Source organism: Cherax quadricarinatus, chromosome 70 (genome assembly GCF_038502225.1).
Source record: "Cherax quadricarinatus isolate ZL_2023a chromosome 70, ASM3850222v1, whole genome shotgun sequence".
Classification (NCBI taxonomy): Eukaryota; Metazoa; Arthropoda; class Malacostraca; order Decapoda; family Parastacidae; genus Cherax; species Cherax quadricarinatus.
In genome coordinates, this window is record NC_091361.1 from 14,922,792 (window position 1) to 14,943,789 (window position 20,998).

At 40.7% G+C, this 20,998-nt stretch overlaps 2 protein-coding genes across 2 annotated transcripts in view; one reads left to right on the forward strand and one right to left on the reverse strand.

Annotated features, from left to right (window-relative positions):
• The window catches only part of LOC128695258 (uncharacterized), a 1,855,180-nt gene that overhangs the window by 1,412,045 nt on the left and 422,137 nt on the right, over positions 1 to 20,998 (forward strand). The window lies entirely within an intron of this gene.
• The window catches only part of LOC128705395 (oplophorus-luciferin 2-monooxygenase non-catalytic subunit-like), a 192,437-nt gene that overhangs the window by 62,204 nt on the left and 109,235 nt on the right, over positions 1 to 20,998 (reverse strand). Inside the window, exons 5-7 of the mRNA XM_070099903.1 lie at positions 16,281 to 16,444; positions 9,359 to 9,488; positions 3,448 to 3,563 (exon numbers count right to left, since the gene is read on the reverse strand). Coding sequence (XP_069956004.1) covers positions 3,448 to 3,563; positions 9,359 to 9,488; positions 16,281 to 16,444 — 410 coding nt within the window. The remainder of the gene's footprint in view (positions 1 to 3,447; positions 3,564 to 9,358; positions 9,489 to 16,280; positions 16,445 to 20,998) is intronic.

A 20,998-nucleotide genomic window follows, 5' to 3' on the forward strand; every position in this document is an offset into this window, starting at 1 on the left:
CCTCTTTAGCCTTATCTAAATACTGTTCACTTATATGTTTCACTGTAAACACCTGGTCCACACACCCCCTACCTTTCCTAAAGCCTCCTTGTTCATCTGCTATCCTATTCTCCGTCTTACTCTTAATTCTTTCAATTATAACTGTACCATACACCTTACCAGGTACACTCAACAGACTTATCCCCCTATAATTTTTGCACTCTCTTTTATCCCCTTTGCCTTTATACAAAGGAACTATGCATGCTCTCTGCCAATCCCTAGGTACCTTACCCTCTTCCATACATTTATTAAATAATTGCACCAACCACTCCAAAACTATATCCCCACCTGCTTTTAACATTTCTATCTTTATCCCATCAATCCCGGCTGCCTTACCCCCTTTCATTTTACCTACTGCCTCACGAACTTCCCCCACACTCACAACTGGCTCTTCCTCACTCCTACAAGATGTTATTCCTCCTTGCCCTATACACGAAATCACAGCTTCCCTATCTTCATCAACATTTAACAATTCCTCAAAATATTCCCTCCATCTTCCCAATACCTCTAACTCTCCATTTAATAACTCTCCTCTCCTATTTTTAACTGACAAATCCATTTGTTCTCTAGGCTTTCTTAACTTGTTAATCTCACTCCAAAACTTTTTCTTATTTTCAACAAAATTTGTTGATAACATCTCACCCACTCTCTCATTTGCTCTCTTTTTACATTGCTTCACCACTCTCTTAACTTCTCTCTTTTTCTCCATATACTCTTCCCTCCTTGCATCACTTCTACTTTGTAAAAACTTCTCATATGCTAACTTTTTCTCCCTTACTACTCTCTTTACATCATCATTCCACCAATCGCTCCTCTTCCCTCCTGCACCCACTTTCCTGTAACCACAAACTTCTGCTGAACACTCTAACACTACATTTTTAAACCTAGCCCATACCTCTTCGACCCCATTGCCTATGCTCTCATTAGCCCATCTATCCTCCAATAGCTGTTTATATCTTACCCTAACTGCCTCCTCTTTTAGTTTATAAACCTTCACCTCTCTCTTCCCTGATGCTTCTATTCTCCTTGTATCCCATCTACCTTTTACTCTCAGTGTAGCTACAACTAGAAAGTGATCTGATATATCTGTGGCCCCTCTATAAACATGTACATCCTGAAGTCTACTCAACAGTCTTTTATCTACCAATACATAATCCAACAAACTACTGTCATTTCGCCCTACATCATATCGTGTATACTTATTTATCCTCTTTTTCTTAAAATATGTATTACCTATAACTAAACCCCTTTCTATACAAAGTTCAATCAAAGGGCTCCCATTATCATTTACACCTGGCACCCCAAACTTACCTACCACACCCTCTCTAAAGGTTTCTCCTACTTTAGCATTCAGGTCCCCTACCACAATTACTCTCTCATTTGGTTCAAAGGCTCCTATACATTCACTTAACATCTCCCAAAATCTCTCTCTCTCCTCTGCATTTCTCTCTTCTCCAGGTGCATACACGCTTATTATGACCCACTTCTCGCATCCAACCTTTACTTTAATCCACATAATTCTTGAATTTACACATTCATATTCTCTTTTCTCCTTCCATAACTGATCATTTAACATTACTGCTACCCCTTCCTTTGCTCTAACTCTCTCAGATACTCCAGATTTAATCCCATTTATTTCCCCCCACTGAAACTCTCCTACCCCCTTCAGCTTTGTTTCGCTTAGGGCCAGGACATCCAACTTCTTTTCATTCATAACATCAGCAATCATCTGTTTCTTGTCATCCGCACTACATCCACGCACATTTAAGCAACCCAGTTTTATAAAGTTTTTCTTCTTCTCTTTTTTAGTAAATGTATACAGGAGAAGGGGTTACTAGCCCATTGCTCCCGGCATTTTAGTCGCCTCATACGACACGCATGGCTTACGGAGGAAAGATTCTTTTCCACTTCCCCATGGACAATAGAAAGAAATAAAAAAGAACAAGAGCTATTTAGAAAAAGGAGAAAAACCTAGATGTATGTATATATATATATGCATGTGCGTGTCTGTGAAGTGTGACCAAAGTGTAAGTAGGAGTAGCAAGATATCCCTGTTATCTTAGCGTGTTTATGAGACAGAAAAAGAAAACCAGCAATCCTACCATCATGTAAAACAGTTACAGGTTTCTGTTTCACAGTCATCTGGCAGGACGGTAGTACTTCCCTGGGTGGTTGCTGTCTACCAACCTACTACCTTATGAAAATATCTGTCTAAAACAAATTTTTTACAGCACGAGAGGATGAAAGCGACAAAAATTACCAGGATACCACTGGGATATGTTCAAGCATAACTTTACTAATAAATGCAATGGAACTGGTCGACAAAGACAGTAGAAAGTAACGAGTGACTTACTGCCTTAAAACTTTCCACTGATTAGTAATTGTGAAAGCTAAGAAGGTTTTACAAGTATTTACGAATAAAAGACACAGATGTTGCACAGAATATATGAGTACTTGCTGAGTGAACTCTCGAGCTGTCGAATGATATCAAATGTGTTGAAATGTGTTAAATGTAACACATGTATGTGTTAAATAACGTTGATATACCAATTCACACCTCTCTAGTTGTTCAAAATTAACATGGAAGTGAAGTCTGACATGGATTGGCTCAACATTCTCCGGATCTATATATTATGGAGCATCTGTGGGTCATTTGGAACAACAAGTCAGGGACCGATTTCCTCCACCGTCGTCTTTGGAAGAATTAGAGCAGGTTTTGTTTGAGGAATGGCTCAAAATTACCCTGGATACTGCTCAAGTGCTATATGAATTAATTCCTCGTGGACCTGGTGTTGTTTCAGCTGCAAATCGAGGACCAACTCCATATTGAAAATAAACAATGATATAGAACAAGGTACATCAGAGGGACCATCATGGAAATATAAAATTTTTAAACAAATATACGTGATATAGGCATATGTCACTCACGTATACCTATAATATATCCCGTCCTTCAAATTCAATAGAGTTCTTGACACTTTAAGCAGTGAACATGTGTTATGTGCTGCCAGAGATAAGATTCTTATGTTATTTGGTTATTGGTGCTCAATTTGATGAAAATAAATGTAAATTTAGGTTAGATTAACTTAACCTAACATTACTTAGAATCAATGCATGAAATTTAGTAGCTGTTTTAATACATCGTGTAAAAATTGACGCATTTTAACACGTGCAATAGCTAACGCTTGTTTGGAGGACAGATGTAATGATTAAACATGCAGCAGTGTAGTACGAAGGACAGTCATCGTCTACAAAGTCTTTCAGGGGAAGTGCCCTTAAGCATATGGTGAGCTCTTCGTTCAATAAATTGAAGCTACATTCCCTTCGTACAACCCTGATTATCCCTCGTTAACCAGGTCCTGCATGACTGTTGTGTGTTTAGCTATTCCCCGTAACTATAATACAGACCTTGATGTTGTTCTTGTAGAGGTAGAGAATCTGGAGCTCCGTCAGCGGCGTGAACACCTCCGGCGGGAGGCTGGTCAAGTTGTTCTTGTGCAGATCCAACACGCTCAAGTGAGGCACTGTGAAATAAAAAGATAATGAAAATCAATAAGGCTCTCGTTTAGTTGTTAGAGAGAGTGTTGAGAGGTAAGCCAGTGGAAGACCTCGGTCAGATGACCCACAACTTCAGAGTCGAGTCAGTGTGTGACTGTGACCCACCTTAGAGAAGTTGTGGTGTTTACTGGTGTGTCTGACCACACCTAACCTAATGTATAATCGGAAGACAAGTGCCACATATTGCCAGGAACACAGATGCCAAATAGAATGAGGAAGACAAGTACAACACACTGCCTGGAAAAAAACATGCCACACAGTGCCTGGAAACAGATATGTCATGGAAGGTTAATATTATAAAATGGAAGGACTAAACCCTTAGCGGACATTCTGAGCATGAGGAATCAGAGTTTATCAGATTTGATTCAAAGAAAGTGACTTGTACACCAGTTCAGTGCTCAAAAACCCTACATAAGCATAGAGGCACACTCTTCCCATGGTTATGAAGGGCCGTAGAGTGCCTGTAACTGCTAGAGGAGACATGATTAACGCAGTGCCAAGGTACAGTGGGTGATAGTCTGTCATTCATTATTACAGCGCTCACCTGTGACATATTGAGTGACAGTGAGTGACGATGAGTGACAATGAGTGACGGAGTGACACACTTGAGACAATTCTGCAAATGGATCTCTAATGTGTGTAGCCGTCCTCGAACAATATATGAAGACATACATTGTTTTTGTGATTATAATGTTCATCAGCCAGATACCCAGGCAACAGTGGCGTAACCTAACCTTCAGTAACTTGAATTGAAAATAGAAAAGTGTGACGATGGTTAGAAGGCAGAGAAATTTCTGTTATCTCTCTCTCTCTCTCTCTCTCTCTCTCTCTCTCTCACAAACGCACGCGCACACACTTATATACACACACACACACACACACACACACACACACACACACACACACACACACACACACACACATATATATATATATATATAATATATATTATATAATATATATATATATATATATATATATATATATATATATATATATATTATATAATATATATATATATATATATATATATATATATATATATATATATATATATATATATATATATATATATATATGTCGTACCAAATAGGTAGAACTGGATAGTTAGCATGAAAGTTGAATATGGAAGATTTGACGTCCAATCGGAGAGAGGAAATATGGAGGAAGTTAATATTCTTAAATATTTAGCTTTGGATGTGTCGGCACATGGCTCTACGAAAAATGAGGTAAATCACAATGAATATGAGAAAAATCGATGGAGTCTTGAGGATTCTCCAGAAAAGAAGGTTGTTACTGGGGCATAAAGGAGAAAGTCTCAGTGCCAGCGCTTTTGTATGGGGGTGAGACATGGTCGTTGTGTGCGCGTGTTTCAGCAGACTGGAGACAAATTGGTCTGGGTATTTCTCGTGGTCAGAAGAGCACACACATCGCACGATGATCCACCAAACAGCAGCCGCCTTACCCATCATGACACGATCCCTTGAAAATATGAAGATTGTATAACCGGTTAGTTACTCTGAGTCTCACAATTGTGTCCAGTTATAACTAAGACGTACATAGTCACCTGCTTTCACATCAGTCATGTATCTCATGTGTGTGCTGCCGGTCTATAAAAATCCCTTTTCCCAACTAATCATTTCCCACTCTTCATGAAAAAACATCTCCACAAAACCTCCCTTGAATTAACCTTTGGCTGTTTTGTATTTAAGTTTCATCTTTGCTTATTCTCTGCCCAGCATCCACCCAGCATATTGATCTCACACACCACAATTCGGCTGCCTTCAGCCTCCTCCTCGTTGCAACGGTTAAAAATAATTCCTTGTTGGACTACGTATTAGATGAAAGACTGTTGGGAAGACTTTAGGATGTCCATGTTTATAGAGGGGCCACAGATATATCAGATCACTTTTTAGTTGTAGCTACAGTGAGAGTAAAAGGCAGATGGGATACATGGAAAATTGAAGCATCAAGTAAGAGAGAGGTGAAGGTTTATAAACTAAAGGAGGAGGCAGTTACGGTAAGTTATAAACAACTATTGGAGGATAGATGGGATAGAAGATGTATGAGTAAGTTTAAGAATGTAGGGTTAGTGTTCAGCAGAAGTTTGTGGTTACAGGAAAGTGGGTGCGGGAGGGAAGAAGAGCGATTAGTGTAATGTGAAGATTGTAGCAAGAGAAAATGTTAGCATATGAGAGGTTTTTGCAAAGTAGAAGTGATGCAAGGAGGGAGGAGTGTATGGAGAGAAAGAGAGGTTAAGAGAGTGGTGAAGCAATGTAAAAAGAGAGCAAATGAGAGAGTGGGTGAGATGTTAACAAATTTTGTTGAAAATAAGGAAAAGTTTTGGAGTGAGATTAATAAGTTGAGGAAGCCTAGAGAACGAATGACTTTTAGTTAAAAATAGGAGAGGAGAGTTATTAAATAGAGAGTTAGAGGTATCGGGAAGATGAAGGGAATATTTTGAAGAATTGTTAAATGTTGATGAAGATAGGGAAACTGTGAGGAGGAACAACATCTTGTAGGACTGAGGAAGAACCAGTTGTGAGTGTGGGGGGTAGGTCGTGAGGCAGTGGGTAGAACGAAGTGGGTAAAGCAGCTGTAATTGACAGAATTAAGATAGAAATGTTAAAAGCAGGTGGGGATATAATTTTGGAGTGATTAGTGTTTTTATTTAATAACTGTTTGGATGAGGATAAGGCACCTAGGGATTGGCACAGAGCATGCACAGTTCCTTTGTATAAAGGCAAAGGGGACAGAAGAGAGTGTAAAAATTATAGGGGAATAAGTGTGTTGAGTGTACCTGGTAAAGTGTATGGTAGTTATTATTGAAAAAATTATGAGTAAAACAGAGAGCAGAATAGCAGATGAACAAGGTGGTTTTAGGAAGGGTTGGGGGTGTGTAGACCAAGTGTTTACAATGAAACATATAGGTGAACAGTATTTAGATAAGGTTAAAGAGGTTTTTGTGGCATTTATGGATTTGAAAAAGGCGTTTGATAGGGAAGATAGGGGGAGGGGCAGTGTGGCAGATGTTACACATATATGGAATAGGAGGTAGGTTTCTGAAAGCAGTGAAAGTTTTTACCAGGATAGTGAGGCTCAGGTTAGAATATGTAGGAGAGAGGGAGATTATTACCCTGTAAAAGTAGGCCTTAGACAAGGATGTGCGATGTCACCATTGTTATTCAATATATTTATAGATGGGGTTGTAAGAGAAGAGAATGGTCGGGTGTGAGCAAGAGCTGTGAGGATAAAAGACAAAAAACTAACACAAAGTGGGAGTTGTCACTGTTACTCTTTGCTGATGACACTGTGCTATTGGGAGATTCTGAAGAGAACTTGCATAGGTTGGTGGATGAATTTGGTAGGGTATGTACAAGAAAGAAATTAAAAATGAATATAGGAAAGAATAAGGAGATGATAAAAAAATTAGGTAACGAAAGACTGGATATCAGATTAGAGAATGAGTGTATGGAGGAGGTGACTGTTGTCAGATATTTGGGAGTGGACATGTCAGCAGATGGGTCTATGAAAGATGAGGTGAATCAAAGAACTGACAAAGTGAAAAAGGTAAGTGGTGCACTTCGGAGTCTGTGGAGACGAGGAACTTTATCCATGGAAGCAAAGAGGGGAATGTATAAGAGTATAGTTATACCAACACTCTTATACGGGTGTGAAGCATGGGTGGTGAACGTGGCAGCAAGAAGGCTGGAGACAGTGGAGATGTCAAGTTTGTGTGGTGTGAATATAATGCAGAGAATCTGTAATTTGGAGACTAAGGGGAGGTGCGGGATTACCAAAAGTATCGTCCAGAGGGGTTATTGAGGTGGTTCGGACATGAAGACCGGATGGAACAAAATAGAAAGACTTCGAGAATGTATAAATCTGTAGTGGAGGGAAGGCAGGGTGGAGGTCGCCTAGGAAATGTTGGGGAAGGGGGGGAAGGAGGTTTCGTGTGCGAGGGGCTTGGACTTCCAGGAAGCATGCGTGAGCATGTTAGATAGGAGCAAATGGAAACAAATGGCTTTTAGGACTTGACGTGCTGTTGGAGTGTGAACAAGATATTCTTTATGAAGGGATTCAGGGAAACCGGAGGTCGGACTTGAACCCTGGAGATGGGAAGTACAATGTCTGCACTTTGAAGGAGGGATGCTAATGTTGCAGTTTCATAACTGTAATATAAGCGCGCCTCTGGCAAGACAGTGATGGAGTGAATGATGAAAGTTTTTCTTTTTCGTGCCACCCTGCCTTGGTGGGAAAAGCCCGATGCGTTAATAAGATCCTGACACCTATATTAATATGATCGTAACTAAACGCTGAATCCATAAGGTTGATACAGACGAGCAGGTTGGGTTGGCTAAAGGTGCAATATTCTTGGTGAGAGACAAGCAAGAGTGAAGACTATAACAGAGATAGTCAGGAAGGGCACTCAGGAGTGCTAAGGGATGTATAATTGAAGTTGGTGTAATAAAGTTGTTGACAGAATATGAAAGACTTGACACCTATAAAAGAAGCAACAACGACAACTTACTTTAATTTTCGTATTTGTATTCAATGACAAATTTCTCTCTTCGCAAAGATTACTAAATTACTGCAATTTTTCCACTCATTTACTTTGATATTTTTTTTCACATCCGCAGACCCATAAACTGATAAATCCACTTGGAAATACCTAAATACATTCGCTCCCTCTTTACTCAACCTCCCATTTATTTTTTATACACATTTCTTTTATTACCTTGTTCTCTTAAGTATATGATAAATGGTTTGTAACCGACAAATTGAAGATTGAGACACTTATTAAACATATGGGAATCTTTAATGAAGAAAATAAAGACTCCCATATGTTGCATAAGTGTCTCAATCTTCTCTTAAGTAGTTACTTGCAGCTTCCGTCTTTTATATTCCCTTCCTCAGTTCTCAACCAATTTATGCAGCTTTCTCTCTCTTTTTTTTTAATCAACACTGTATCATCTGCAAACCAAAACTGACAAGTCCCACATAGTATCAAGGTGTTAAATAACAAAAAGGCACAATACCATGACTGAAACAATAAACAAACGATCCGCACATAGGAGAGGGGAGCTTACGACGACGTTTCGGTCCGACTTAGACCATTTACAAAGTCGGACCGAAGCGTTGTGGTCAGCTCCCCTCTCCTATGTGCTGGTTATTTGTGTATATAAAAGCATTAGTTGTTAAAGGCACACATTTCTAATACATTCTAGTACGCATTAAATTTATAGTTTCGTATATATATAAAATGGTCATGTACGATGACATTACATATCCCTGTCTAAATCTCCAAAATTTTGGAAAATATTCTCATTTCTACTACATATTCAAACCTCAGGTCTCTCTTTTTTTAACAATTCTTTACATATATAAATAACACATGTTGCATTCATTTGCAGTACCATCAACATCTCTCCATCAGTTGACAGAATTTTTATGTGAGGAATTGGATCATAATGCCTTTAGGGCATTGCTGAACGTTGCTGACTAAAGAATTATGTATTTTCTCCTTTGTATACATTAATATTTTCTTATTCCACACCAGTAATGTTGGAATAGAGAAAAGCAAAGGTTACACGAATCTACCATAAGTAAGTGGTTTAATATGAAGGGTAAAAATAATCGTGAAAATTGTGTTAAACCCCTCATCAAAGTTGGTGAAATAATTTTATCAAAAGATTAAACCTTATGCCATCAAATTCCCTTACGGGAATAAGACATTACAACAGAAATATGTTAGACTCACCTGAGTAGAAGACTTGAGGGTGGAGGCTGGAGATGAGGTTATTGCCCAGGTACAGGACAGTGAGGGGAAGCTCGGGTAAGCCAACCAGCTCATCCAAACTTGTCAACTGATTACCCCCGACGGATAGGGTCTGTGGGAGACAAGGAGGAAATTGGGGTTGGAGGGCGGGGATCCTTCAGACCATTAGACAGTCCTATATGTTGGGTACCAAACTATTGTTGGTAGGAGTTACTAGGTGGAAATACCAGCGGTATTTCTTTCTCTCATATTTTGTAATGAAGTTGTGTGTGTGTGTAAACTCCCGTAGTGAACAGCTGCTTATTTTTCATGAGTTACCTTATTCAATTAGTTACATAGTTGGAACAAAATTTAGCTATTTTCTTGTCATATTCCTTTACACAGGATGGAATATGTCATCAAATGTGAAGAATGTGACCTGACCTAACTAGGTTAGGGCATTGGCTTAAGCAGGTAGGAGCCTTGAACCTGCCTCGCATGGGCCAGTAGGCCTGCTACAGTGTTCCTTCTTTATGTTCTAAGAAAATGAACAAGACACGTGCGCAGTAATTGGATATCATTGTTGTCGCAACGTTTCGCCTGTACTACAGCTGTAGTGCAGGCGAAACGTCTTATTTATCAAGCGTCTAATTTTGATATCAAACATCTTATTCATCAACTTGTCGGTATTGCATGCCATTAATAATATGATAACTTATCTGTCAACATCGCAATGATATCTTGGTACAGGAAAAGTCTTTTGCAACTCCTTAGCTGAAGACTGTTGAGCATCACCTGCTACCACTAGTTGGCCGCCGCTCTCACCTCTGATTGTAACTTCATCTTCTCTGTTTGGGGACTGACCACCTACCAAGGGTGAGGGACTGACCTTTTGATAGCTACTTTTACTGTCTCCAATGTTTTTTCGGCTGTATTTAACTATAGAAAGCCAAATGTTGCTTTTATGTCTTACACATCAAAATGGGTCTTTCGTAGACCTTACAGAGCATTGGTATAGTGGTAAAAACATTACTGAAGGCGGCCTTCCGGCCCACACTAGGTTTCCTTTGATGAATAAGATATAAGTGTAACACTTTGGTATATTTATTGCAGAATAAAGATATTCACGTTTTGCATATGGTTATTCATCACCTCGTCGGTATTAGTTTCTCCACATAGCTAAGTTATACAATACATTATGTAGATATCCTCTCAAGAAAACTTACACTAAAACATTGTGAAACCTTGTACATAATACAGACAAGTAGTGGTTAAAGATACAAGAATAAATGCTTAGGACCATTATGGAAAAGTTAGGGTCCTAGAACCTTCACACTATGTGAGGAAGTTCCCAGAAGGTAAACATTCCAACAATGAATGTCGTCCGCGTTTGTTCGTGTCCTTAACAACAAAGGAAAAAACGTTAGTCATTATTCGGTTACAGTCTCATAAAGTTCTAGTTCACTCATCTAGCTGGTGCAAAATATTTGTATAATCTATATTTTTGCTATCTTGTCAAAATTGAGAACATAAAACAAATAAGAAAGAAGGAACAATGTTGCAGGCCTATTGGCCAAAGTTAGACAAATCCGTCACACCCACTCTCACCCACTCATGTACGTATTTAACTTATTTTCAAAGCTACACGAGGTTATAGCTTTAACGGCGATGCTCAGAAGTTTCTTCCACTCACCCACAACTGTTACCAAACCAATGTTTTCTTATATCCTTTCTAAATCTTATTTTTTTCCAAAGTTTGTTCCACTCACCCACAACTCGATTACCAAACCAATGTTTCCTTATATCCTTCTTAAATCTAATTTTTTCTAGCTTGAATCCATTGTAGCGAGTGTCCTGTCTTGGCTAGATATTTCTAGCACCTAATTTATATCCACAAACACAATACCATATTCTTTATCATGATCTACCTCCTCAAATACCTTAGTGAAAAAAGTTAGTAAATTCGTAAGGCAGGAACGCCCCTTTGTAAAACCGTGTTGAGATTTATCCTTTTGAAGGCTGTTTCGAACATCCTCGGCAATTATCGATCCCATCAATTTTACCGCAGTGGAGGTTAATCGGTCTATATAATTCGAAGCCACATACCTGTCTTCTGCTATGTAGTTAGGTATCACATTTGCTGTTTTCGACTTTTCTGGTCACTTTACAAACTTGTAGTGATAAACTGAGAGATTAGTTCGTCCTTATAAACCATTCCTCCTTAAATTCCCTTATAACTCTTGAGAACAGTTCATCAGGACCAGGTGACCTGTTTGGTTTTAATCTATTTGTCTGAGAATTATGTCACTAGTGAGTTTGATCATGCATAACTTATTTTCTTCCTGACCTACATAATTTTTTATTTCTGTAATTTCTTTAGTATCTTCCTGTGTAAATGCTGAGAAGATTACACACATTTCTTTGTCACTGTGAGTGAGCTGACCTGAGCAACTTTTAAGTTGGACTATCTTGTCCTCAATCTTACTACAATATAACTTTGGGATTAATCCTCTAATTCCTTGCAATTTTAGCTTCATAATCTCTTTCGGCTTTTTTTTTATATTTATTTTGAATTTTATTTTTTTATTGAGTATATTGATTTCTTATGTGCCCCTCTTCCATGTTGATTTGCCTGTAAATGCCTCTTTCAACCAGTGAGACATTTAAACCTATTGGTTATCCATTTGGGGTTATTTTTGGCTTGATCTAATTTCCCCATTTGGAACATCAGTAGCCTAGGTATCTTCAACTATGCTATGAAAAAAGTCGTATCCACAGTCTGCTGATCTTGTTACTTTATCCACAGTCTGCTGATGTTGTTGCTTTATTCACAGTCTGCTGATCTTGTTGCTTTATCCACAGTCTGCTGATCTTGTTGCTTTGTCCACAGTCTGCTGATCTTGTTACTTTATCCACAGTCTGCTGATGTTGTTGCTTTATTCACAGTCTGCTGATGTTGTTGCTTTATCCACAGTCTGCTGACCTTGTTGCTTCATCCTCAGTCTGCTGATCTTGTGGCTTTATCCACAGTCTGCTGATCTTGTTACTTTATCCACAGTCTGCTGATCTTGTTGCTTTGTCCACAGTCTGCTGATCTTGTTGCTTTATCCACAGTCTGCTGATCTTGTTGCTTTATCCACAGTCTGCTGATCTTGTGGCTTTATCCACAGCCTGCTGATCTTGTTTCTTTATCCGCAGTCTGCTGATCTTGTTGCTTTATCCACAGTCTGCTGACCTTGTTGCTTCATCCACAGTCTGCTGACCTTGTTGCTTCATCCTCAGTCTGCTGATCTTGTGGCTTTATCCACAGTCTGCTGATCTTGTTACTTTATCCACAGTCTTCTAATCTTGTTGCTTTATCCACAGTCTGTTCATCTTGTTGCTTTATCCACAGTCTGCTGATCTTGTGGCTTTATCCACAGCCTGCTGATCTTGTGGCTTTATCCACAGCCTGCTGATCTTGTTGCTTTATCCACAGTCTGCTGATCTTGTTGCTTTATCCACAGTCTGCTGATCTTGTTGCTTTATCCACAGTCTGCTGATCTTGTTGCTTTATCCACAGTCTGCTGATCTTGTTGCTTTATCCACAGTCTGTTCATCTTGTTGCTTTATCCACAGCCTGCTGATCTTGTTGCTTTATCCACAGCCTGCTGATCTTGTTGCTTTATCCACAGCCTGCTGATCTTGTTTCTTTATCCACAGCCTGCTGATCTTGTTGCCTTATCCACAGCCTGCTGATCTCGTTGCTTTATCTACAGCCTGCTGATCTTGTTGCTTTATCCCCAGCCTGCCGATCTTGTTGCTTTATCCACAATCTGCCGATTTTGTTGCTTTATCCACAGCCTGCTGATCTTGTTGCTTTATCCACAGTCTGCCGATCTTGTTGCTTTATCCACAGCCTGCTGATCTTGTTGCTTTATCCACAGCCTACTGACCTTGTTGCTTTATCAACAGCCTTCTGACCTTGTTGCTTTATCCACAGCCTGCTGACCGTGTTGCTTTATCCACAGCCTTCTCACCTTGTTGCTTAATCCACAGCCTTCTCACCTTGTTGCTTTATCCACAGCCTGCTGACCTTGTTGCTTTATCTACAGCTTGCTGACCTTGTTGCTTTATCCACAGCCTGCTGACCTTGTTGCTTTATACACAGCCTGCTGACCTTGCTGCTTTATCCACAGCCTGCTGTCCTTGTTGCTTTATCCACAGCCTGCTGACCTTGTTGCTTTATCCACAGCCTGCTGACCTTGTTGCTTTATCCACAGCCTTCTAACGTTGTTGCTTTACTCGACTCACGAAATCGTAATGACACGATTGCAAACAAACCATACCCCGGCCGGGATTGAACCCGCGGTCAGAGAGTCTCAAAACTCCAGACCGTCGCGTTAGCCACTAGACTAGCTAGCGACGGTCTGGAGTTTTGAGACTCTCTGACCGCGGGTTCAATCCCGGCCGGGGTATGGTTTGTTTGCAATCGTGTCATTACGAGTTCGTGAGTCATGTTGACGGCAGTGAGGGGACTTGAGCTAGAGTTTGTCACGGCCACGCTAGCTGGAGATTCGTCTGTAAAAACTTGCATTTGTGGTCACAGTGGTGCCTGTGCTAACCTTCCTATGGTGTAGAAATATACCTAGTTGGACGAATCTTATTGTGGCTAGCTGGCCTAGTGGCTAACGCGACGGGCTGGAGTTTTGAGACTCTATGACCGCGGGTTCAATCCCGGCCGGGGTATGGGTTGTTGCTTTATCCACAGCCTCCTGACGTTGTTGCTTTATCCACAGCCTGCTGATCTTGTTGCTTTATCCACAGCCTGCTGATCTTGTTGCTTTGTCCACAGCTTGCTGACCTTGTTGCTTTATCCACAGCTTGCTGACCTTGTTGCTTTATCCACAGCTTGCTGACCTTGTTGCTTTATCCACAGCCTTCTGACGTTGTTGCTTTATCCACAGCCTGCTGATCTTGTTGCTTCATCCACAGCCTGCTGATCTTGTGTCTTTATCCACAGCCTGCTGATATTGTGGCTTTATCCACAGTCTGCTGATCTTGTTACTTTATCCACAGTCTGCTGATTCTGTTAATACAATAGGATGATCTTGTTACTGTAAACAGTCAGCTGATCTCGTTACTTCACACAGTCTGCTGATCCTGCTGCTGACTTTCCGCAGCAGGAATTTCTTAAAAATCCAGCGCCATCTTGTGCTTCAGTTTACCTTCATTGAACGAGATATACAATTTAACTCTGTATACACTAAAATCTGAAGGCGAAAACAAGGAATTCTTGCAGGATATTATTGAAATTTTATTCGTAATTTTATTTTGCAGGTTTGTGCCGGCTTCATTTAGTATGTATTTAAAAATGCTCACTAAAATAATTGCGACTTACTGAGAATTTAGTTTTATTCAGAGTTCTAGTTTCATGTTTATTACTGGGAATTTTATATTATTTCTTGAAATGGTGCACCAAAACACGCTTAAAATTGTTCATCTATATGGTGATTGATATTGTACAGGTCGACCGTGAGGGAGAGAGAGAGAGAGAGAGAGAGAGAGAGAGAGAGAGAGAGAGAGAGAGAGAGAGAGAGAGAGAGAGAAACAGACAGACAGAGACAGACAGACAGACAGAGAAAGAGATAAGAGACATTTAAATTCACTATTTTTGGCTGTTTTTCAGTATGAAGGAAAGGCCAGATTTATACTGTTAGCCAAATTGAGATTTGATCACCAGTGTTTTGAAGTGTGACTGTCAAAAGGAATGTTTACATATATAAATTTATATATAGATATATATATATATATATATATATATATATATATATATATATATATATATATGTATATGTATGTATATATAATATTGTGTGTGTAGTCATCCAGTTGTACTCACCTAGTTGTGGTTGCAGGGGTCGAGCCACAGCTCCTGTCCCTGCCTCCTCACTTCTCACGTACTGTGTATGTGTGTGTTCAAAAAATACCACAGTGAAAACGAGGAATAGAACCTGAGAGCTTTCATGTGCTCTCACACACATCTTCAGAGGAATAGGAAGAAAATGCAAGAGAAACACATTTTAAATGTTAGACACTGATATGACACGTCACTCAGAGGTGACAGCACCTCACACAAACCTGTCCTACATATACACCTGTCCAACATCGTCAAATTACTCTCTTGACAAAGAACACACTCAGTATATCTGTGTAAAATATTTTTACCTTGATATACGTATTAATATACTGTATATAAATATAAATAACTTTGTCAATGGTCCAAGTCGGGCCGAAACGTCGTCGTAAGCTTCTCTCTTTTATGTGCGGGTTATTTGTGTATATAAATATATCTAACTGGACGAATTTGATCATACCTTCCTGGTCTAACGGTGAACGCAGCGGCTTGTTAGTTGTGAGAGTAGACTGCTGTGTTCAAGTCGCATCCATATTCAATGTTTTGAGTAAGTTCATGTGCAGTTTTTATGATCCCCTTAAAATTTTTGCTTTGTGGGATGGGTCCTCTTGAGGTTGTAATTCCTGCGAAATTACAACTTCAGCTTTCTTGAGACGGAGCCTTTTAATCCTAAATCTCTACTGGGCCCATAACATCCCCATTACTGAAGGCTTGCAGCTCTGGAAGTCAAAATTATTTTCCTCGTGTATGCATCGTACCTTGTGGAATACAACGCTGGAACCTGGCTAACTTTTGTTCCTTTCATGTAACTAATATACAGTAATGAATTCAATAGCCGCACAATACAATTTTCGCCACAGTATAACTATGGAGTAAGGAAGCCAAAGACTGTTACCACAAAATAACTATTAAATACAGTAGCGTAGCTGCATTCTGCAGTTGTTCCTACAAGATAACTGTCATAAACAGCAGCGTAGCTACACGCTGCGGGTATAACCATACTTTTATTAATAAAACCAACGTACTCACCACCAGCTTGGGATAGAGAGGCAGCTCTTTGAAGGGAAAGTAGTTGAGGGAGTTGGTTGTGAGCATAAGACTGGTGAGGCGCTCTTGACATACTGAGAAAGCTCCTTCCTCAACTGAGTCAATGCTGCTACTTGTCAGGTCCAGCTCCTCGAAGCTCTTACCATCTGTTGCATGAGTAAGAGAAGAGAGTAATTGACGTGACGTGGGGAAAAAGGGATTGTAAGAGGGGGAAAATTGGAAGGATGGGCGAGAGAGAGAGAGACTGGGGGGAGAGAGAGAGAGACTGGGAGAGAGAGAGAGAGAGAGAGAGAGAGAGACTGGGAGAGAGAGAGAGAGAGAGAGAGAGAGACTGAAACTGAGACTGGGGACTGGGGGGGGGAGAGAGAAACTGGGGAGAGAGAGAGAGAGAGAGACTGGGGAGAGAGAGAGAGAGAGACTGGGGAGAGAGAGAGAGAGAGAGAGAGGGAGAGAGAGAGAGAGACTGGGGAGAGAGAGAGAGAGAGAGAGAGAGAGAGAGAGAGCATTCTATTATTAGTAATCAACAACTGCAACGACTCTGATATCATGTAATATTCAGTATCTTTTAAAACTCACATCTATTCCTAACACTCAAACATTCCTTTCTCTTAAGAGCAAATCTTCACATTAAATGACCACTAGCATCACCCATTCCTCTCTAAGGCCTATTTATTCTTAAAAATGTTCATTATCACTTCGACTTGCCTTACCCTGATCTCATTCGCCTTATAAAAACCTTCTACGGCTACAGTCTCCTAATCCATATATCAACCACACTAGTTTAACCACTCCAATATCCAGCCTATAGTTTACGTTTTTCTAAGTCCCTAAATTCACTAAGCAACTCCTTTCCTTGTATAAGTACTGTTGACTTGTATCCTTCAGCGCAAATAATTAGTCCACACACTTCCTGAGCTCTTCTTGTTGCCTGGCAGCCATATTGTTTTTTTATCTCGATAAAAATTCTCCCGCTGTTCTTGATATGCGTAACTAATATTTATCCTATAATATGTAGATGAATGGTTCAGAGAACCGACTAGTTGATGAATTAGACTGATGGAGCCACTGTGTGGCGAAACGTTTCCTCATTAAAGATACCCAAATGATATACATGTGTAATTTATCATCCCATAATATCCACGCTCTCTCGTGCTTTTTTTTTTTTTTTTTTTTATTCGCCGGTATTCTCCCGGCCCGGGTCTTTTCCAAGTAGTGGTGACCCGGCCTTGGCTCCCTATCTGGGGAGTGTCTCGAGACTTAAGTCTCCCATGGGAGGAGGTACAGTACCTCCTCATCTTTGGGACCAAGTGTCCCCAGGCCTAGCCACATTCCCCGCCCTCACGGGGCTCGTAGGGAGAAGCTAGGCCTCTGGTCTGCCATCTACCCCGCCTCAAAGGGGCTCGTGGGGATGGCAGTCTTGTGAGCTGCAGATGGTAGCAAGCTCAGGCTCTCTCTCGTGCTATTTTTTCTCAATAAAATTTAAAATCTAGCCTCTTTGCCACTACTTAGATACCTTGGTTCTTTTACACATTCATTAAACGTATGCATTTGCTTTTCCAAAGCTTTATTCCCACTTTCATAGTTTTAATTCCTTCCATCTTCACTACGTTTCACCTTTCAAATTACTACTGCGCCATAAAAGTCATCTTTACGCTGTTGTGGTTCCTTCTGCTTATTAATATATTCTTCCGTTACCTGTGCGTGAGATATTACCCAAATTTTCCTCTACATTCAATGTCTTCATAAAATATTCTTTTTGTACCTCTAATATTACTTCCTCTTCATACAGCATCTCATCACTTTCTTTCTGAACTGACATGTCAGTTTGCTCCCTAAAGATTTTCAGATTCCCCACTCTCTGTCTCTTTCTCATTTCCCTCTCTGTCATTTCTGTCATTTTCTCTCATTTTTCTCTCTCTCTCTCTCTCTCTCTCTCTCTCTCTCTCTCTCTCTCTCTCTCTCTCTCTCTCTCTCTCTCTCTCTCTCTCTCTCTCTCTTACGGTGGCCCGGTGGTCTGGTGGCTAAAGCTCCCGCTTCACACACGGAGGGCCCGGGTTCGATTCCCGGCGGGTGGAAACATTCCGACACGTTTCCTTACACCTGTTGTCCTGTTCACCTAGCAGCAAATAGGTACCTGGGTGTTAGTCGACTGGTGTGGGTCGCATCCTGGGGGACAAGATTAAGGACCCCAATGGAAATAAGTTAGACAGTCCTCGATGACGCACTGACTTTCTTGGGTTATCCTGGGTGGCTAACCCTCCGGGGTTAAAAATCCGAACGAAATCTTATCTTATCTTATCTTATCTCTCTCTCTCTCTCTCTCTCTCTCTCTCCATTTCTCTCTTCATTTCTTTCTAAATCTATTTCACAGCATCAACATTTGTTAATTAAGATTCACCCATTCTTCCACTCTTCGTAAAAAAATGTGTATCCGCGAAAAAATGATATTTCCATGTGCCAACTTGGTTTATTTTACCATCCCTGAAAATCTTGTATTTTTCATGGAGAAAATACATCCTTGAACTTTTGAAAAAAATATGCGAAGAGAGGAATAACACAAAGAGCAGCAGTGAAAAAAAAAATACTAAAGCAATCGGTAACATTGAAACCTGTTTAAACCGTTCTTGGTAAGGTGGAAATAATTTTTAACCTGCTATTGTTAAAAGTTACTCTGGCGACTATATTGCCTTGCCAGTGTGCCTTTGTTAAACAGTCGATTTGTTGCCTTTGGTAAACAGTCGATTTGTTGCCTTTGGTAAACAGTCGATTTGTTGCCTTTGGTAAACAGTCGATTTGTTGCCTTTGGTAAACAGTCGATTTGTTGCCTTTGGTAAACAGTCGTTTTCTTGCGTTTGGTAAACAGTCGATTTGTTGCCTTTGGTAAACAGTCGATTTGTTGCCTTTGGTAAACAGTCGATTTGTTGCCTTTGGTAAACAGTCGATTTGTTGCCTTTGGTAAACAGTCGATTTGTTGCCTTTGGTAAACAGTCGTTTTCTTGCGTTTGGTAAACAGTCGATTTGTTGCGCTTGGTAAACAGTCGATTTGTTGCCTTTGGTAAACAGTTGATTTGTTGCCTTTGGTAAAAGGTCGATTTGTTGCCTTTGGTAAACAGTCGATTTGTTGCCTTTGGTAAACAACCGGTTTGTTGCCTTTGGTAAACAATCGGTTTGTTGCCTTTGGTAAACAATCGATTTGTTGTCTTTTGTAAACAGTCGATTTGTTGCCTTTGGTAAACAATAGATTTGTTGCCTTTGGTAAACAATCGATTCGTTGTTTACTAGGTTCGCTATCAAGTACGCCAGATATTTACACATTTGGTTTGCCTAGATTTATGGTACAAAACGCAATACACTATTTTCCACATTCTACATTTATTTTTTTCACCAATGGTGTAGCTAACCTGTCATCATTCCACCAGTCGCTCCTCTTACTCCCTGCACCCGCCCATTTATAATATAAACTTGGGCTGTACACTGACACTCACTTGTTGCACTCTTTATCCTGCCTCATTTACATGTTAGTTATTTTTTTTTACCGTACTTGTATTACCTGCCACTGAACGTCTCTCTGGATATCATTCAGTTACTGTCACCTTTCCCCCCCCCCCTCCGCAACTCAAAAATTTATGAAGTAATTGTTTTCTCATTTGTTTTGAATTTTTCTAAATATTCACTTAATACTTTCCGCTTCTCACCTCCCACTTCTCACCTCCCACTTCTCATCTCCCTCTTCTCACCTCCCACTTCTCATCTCCCTCTTCTCGCCTCCCACTTCTCACCTCCCACTTCTCATCTCCCACTTCTCATCTCACTCTTCTCACCTCCCACTTCTCACCTCCCACTTCTCACCTCCCACTTCTCACCTCCCACTTCTCATCTCACTCTTCTCACCTCCCACTTCTCACCTCCCACTTCTCACCTCCCACTTCTCATCTCACTCTTCTCACCTCCCACTTCTCACCTCCCACTTCTCACCTCCCACTTCTCATCTCACTCTTCTCACCTCCCACTTCTCATCTCACTCTTCTCACCTCCCACTTCTCATCTCCCACTTCTCACCTCCCACTTCTCATCTCACTCTTCTCACCTCCCACTTCTCACCTCCCACTTCTCATCTCACTCTTCTCACCTCCCACTTCTCACCTCCCACTTCTCACCTCCCACTTCTCATCTCACTCTTCTCACCTCCCACTTCTCATCTCACTCTTCTCACCTCCCACTTCTCACCTCCCACTTCTCATCCTTCTCCACTTCTCATCCCACTCTCACTCCCACTTCTCACCTCCCTTCTCACCTCCCACTTCTCACTCTTCTCCACTTCTCACCTCCCACTTCTCACCTCCCACTTCTCACCTCCCACTTCTCACCTCCCACTTCTCACCTCACACTTCTCAACTCACACTTCTCACCTACCACTTATCACCTCCCACTTCTCACCTCCCACTTCTCACCTCCCACTTCTCACCTCCCACTTCTCACCTCCCACTTCTCACCTCCCACTTCTCATCTCCCACTTCTCATCTCCCACTTCTCACCTCCCACTTCTCACCTCCCACTTCTCACCTCCCACTTCTCACCTCCCACTTCTCACCTCCCACTTCTCACCTCCCACTTCTCACCTCCCACTTCTCACCTCCCACTTCTCACCTCCCACTTCTCACCTCCCACTTCTCACCTCCCACTTCTCACCTCCCACTTCT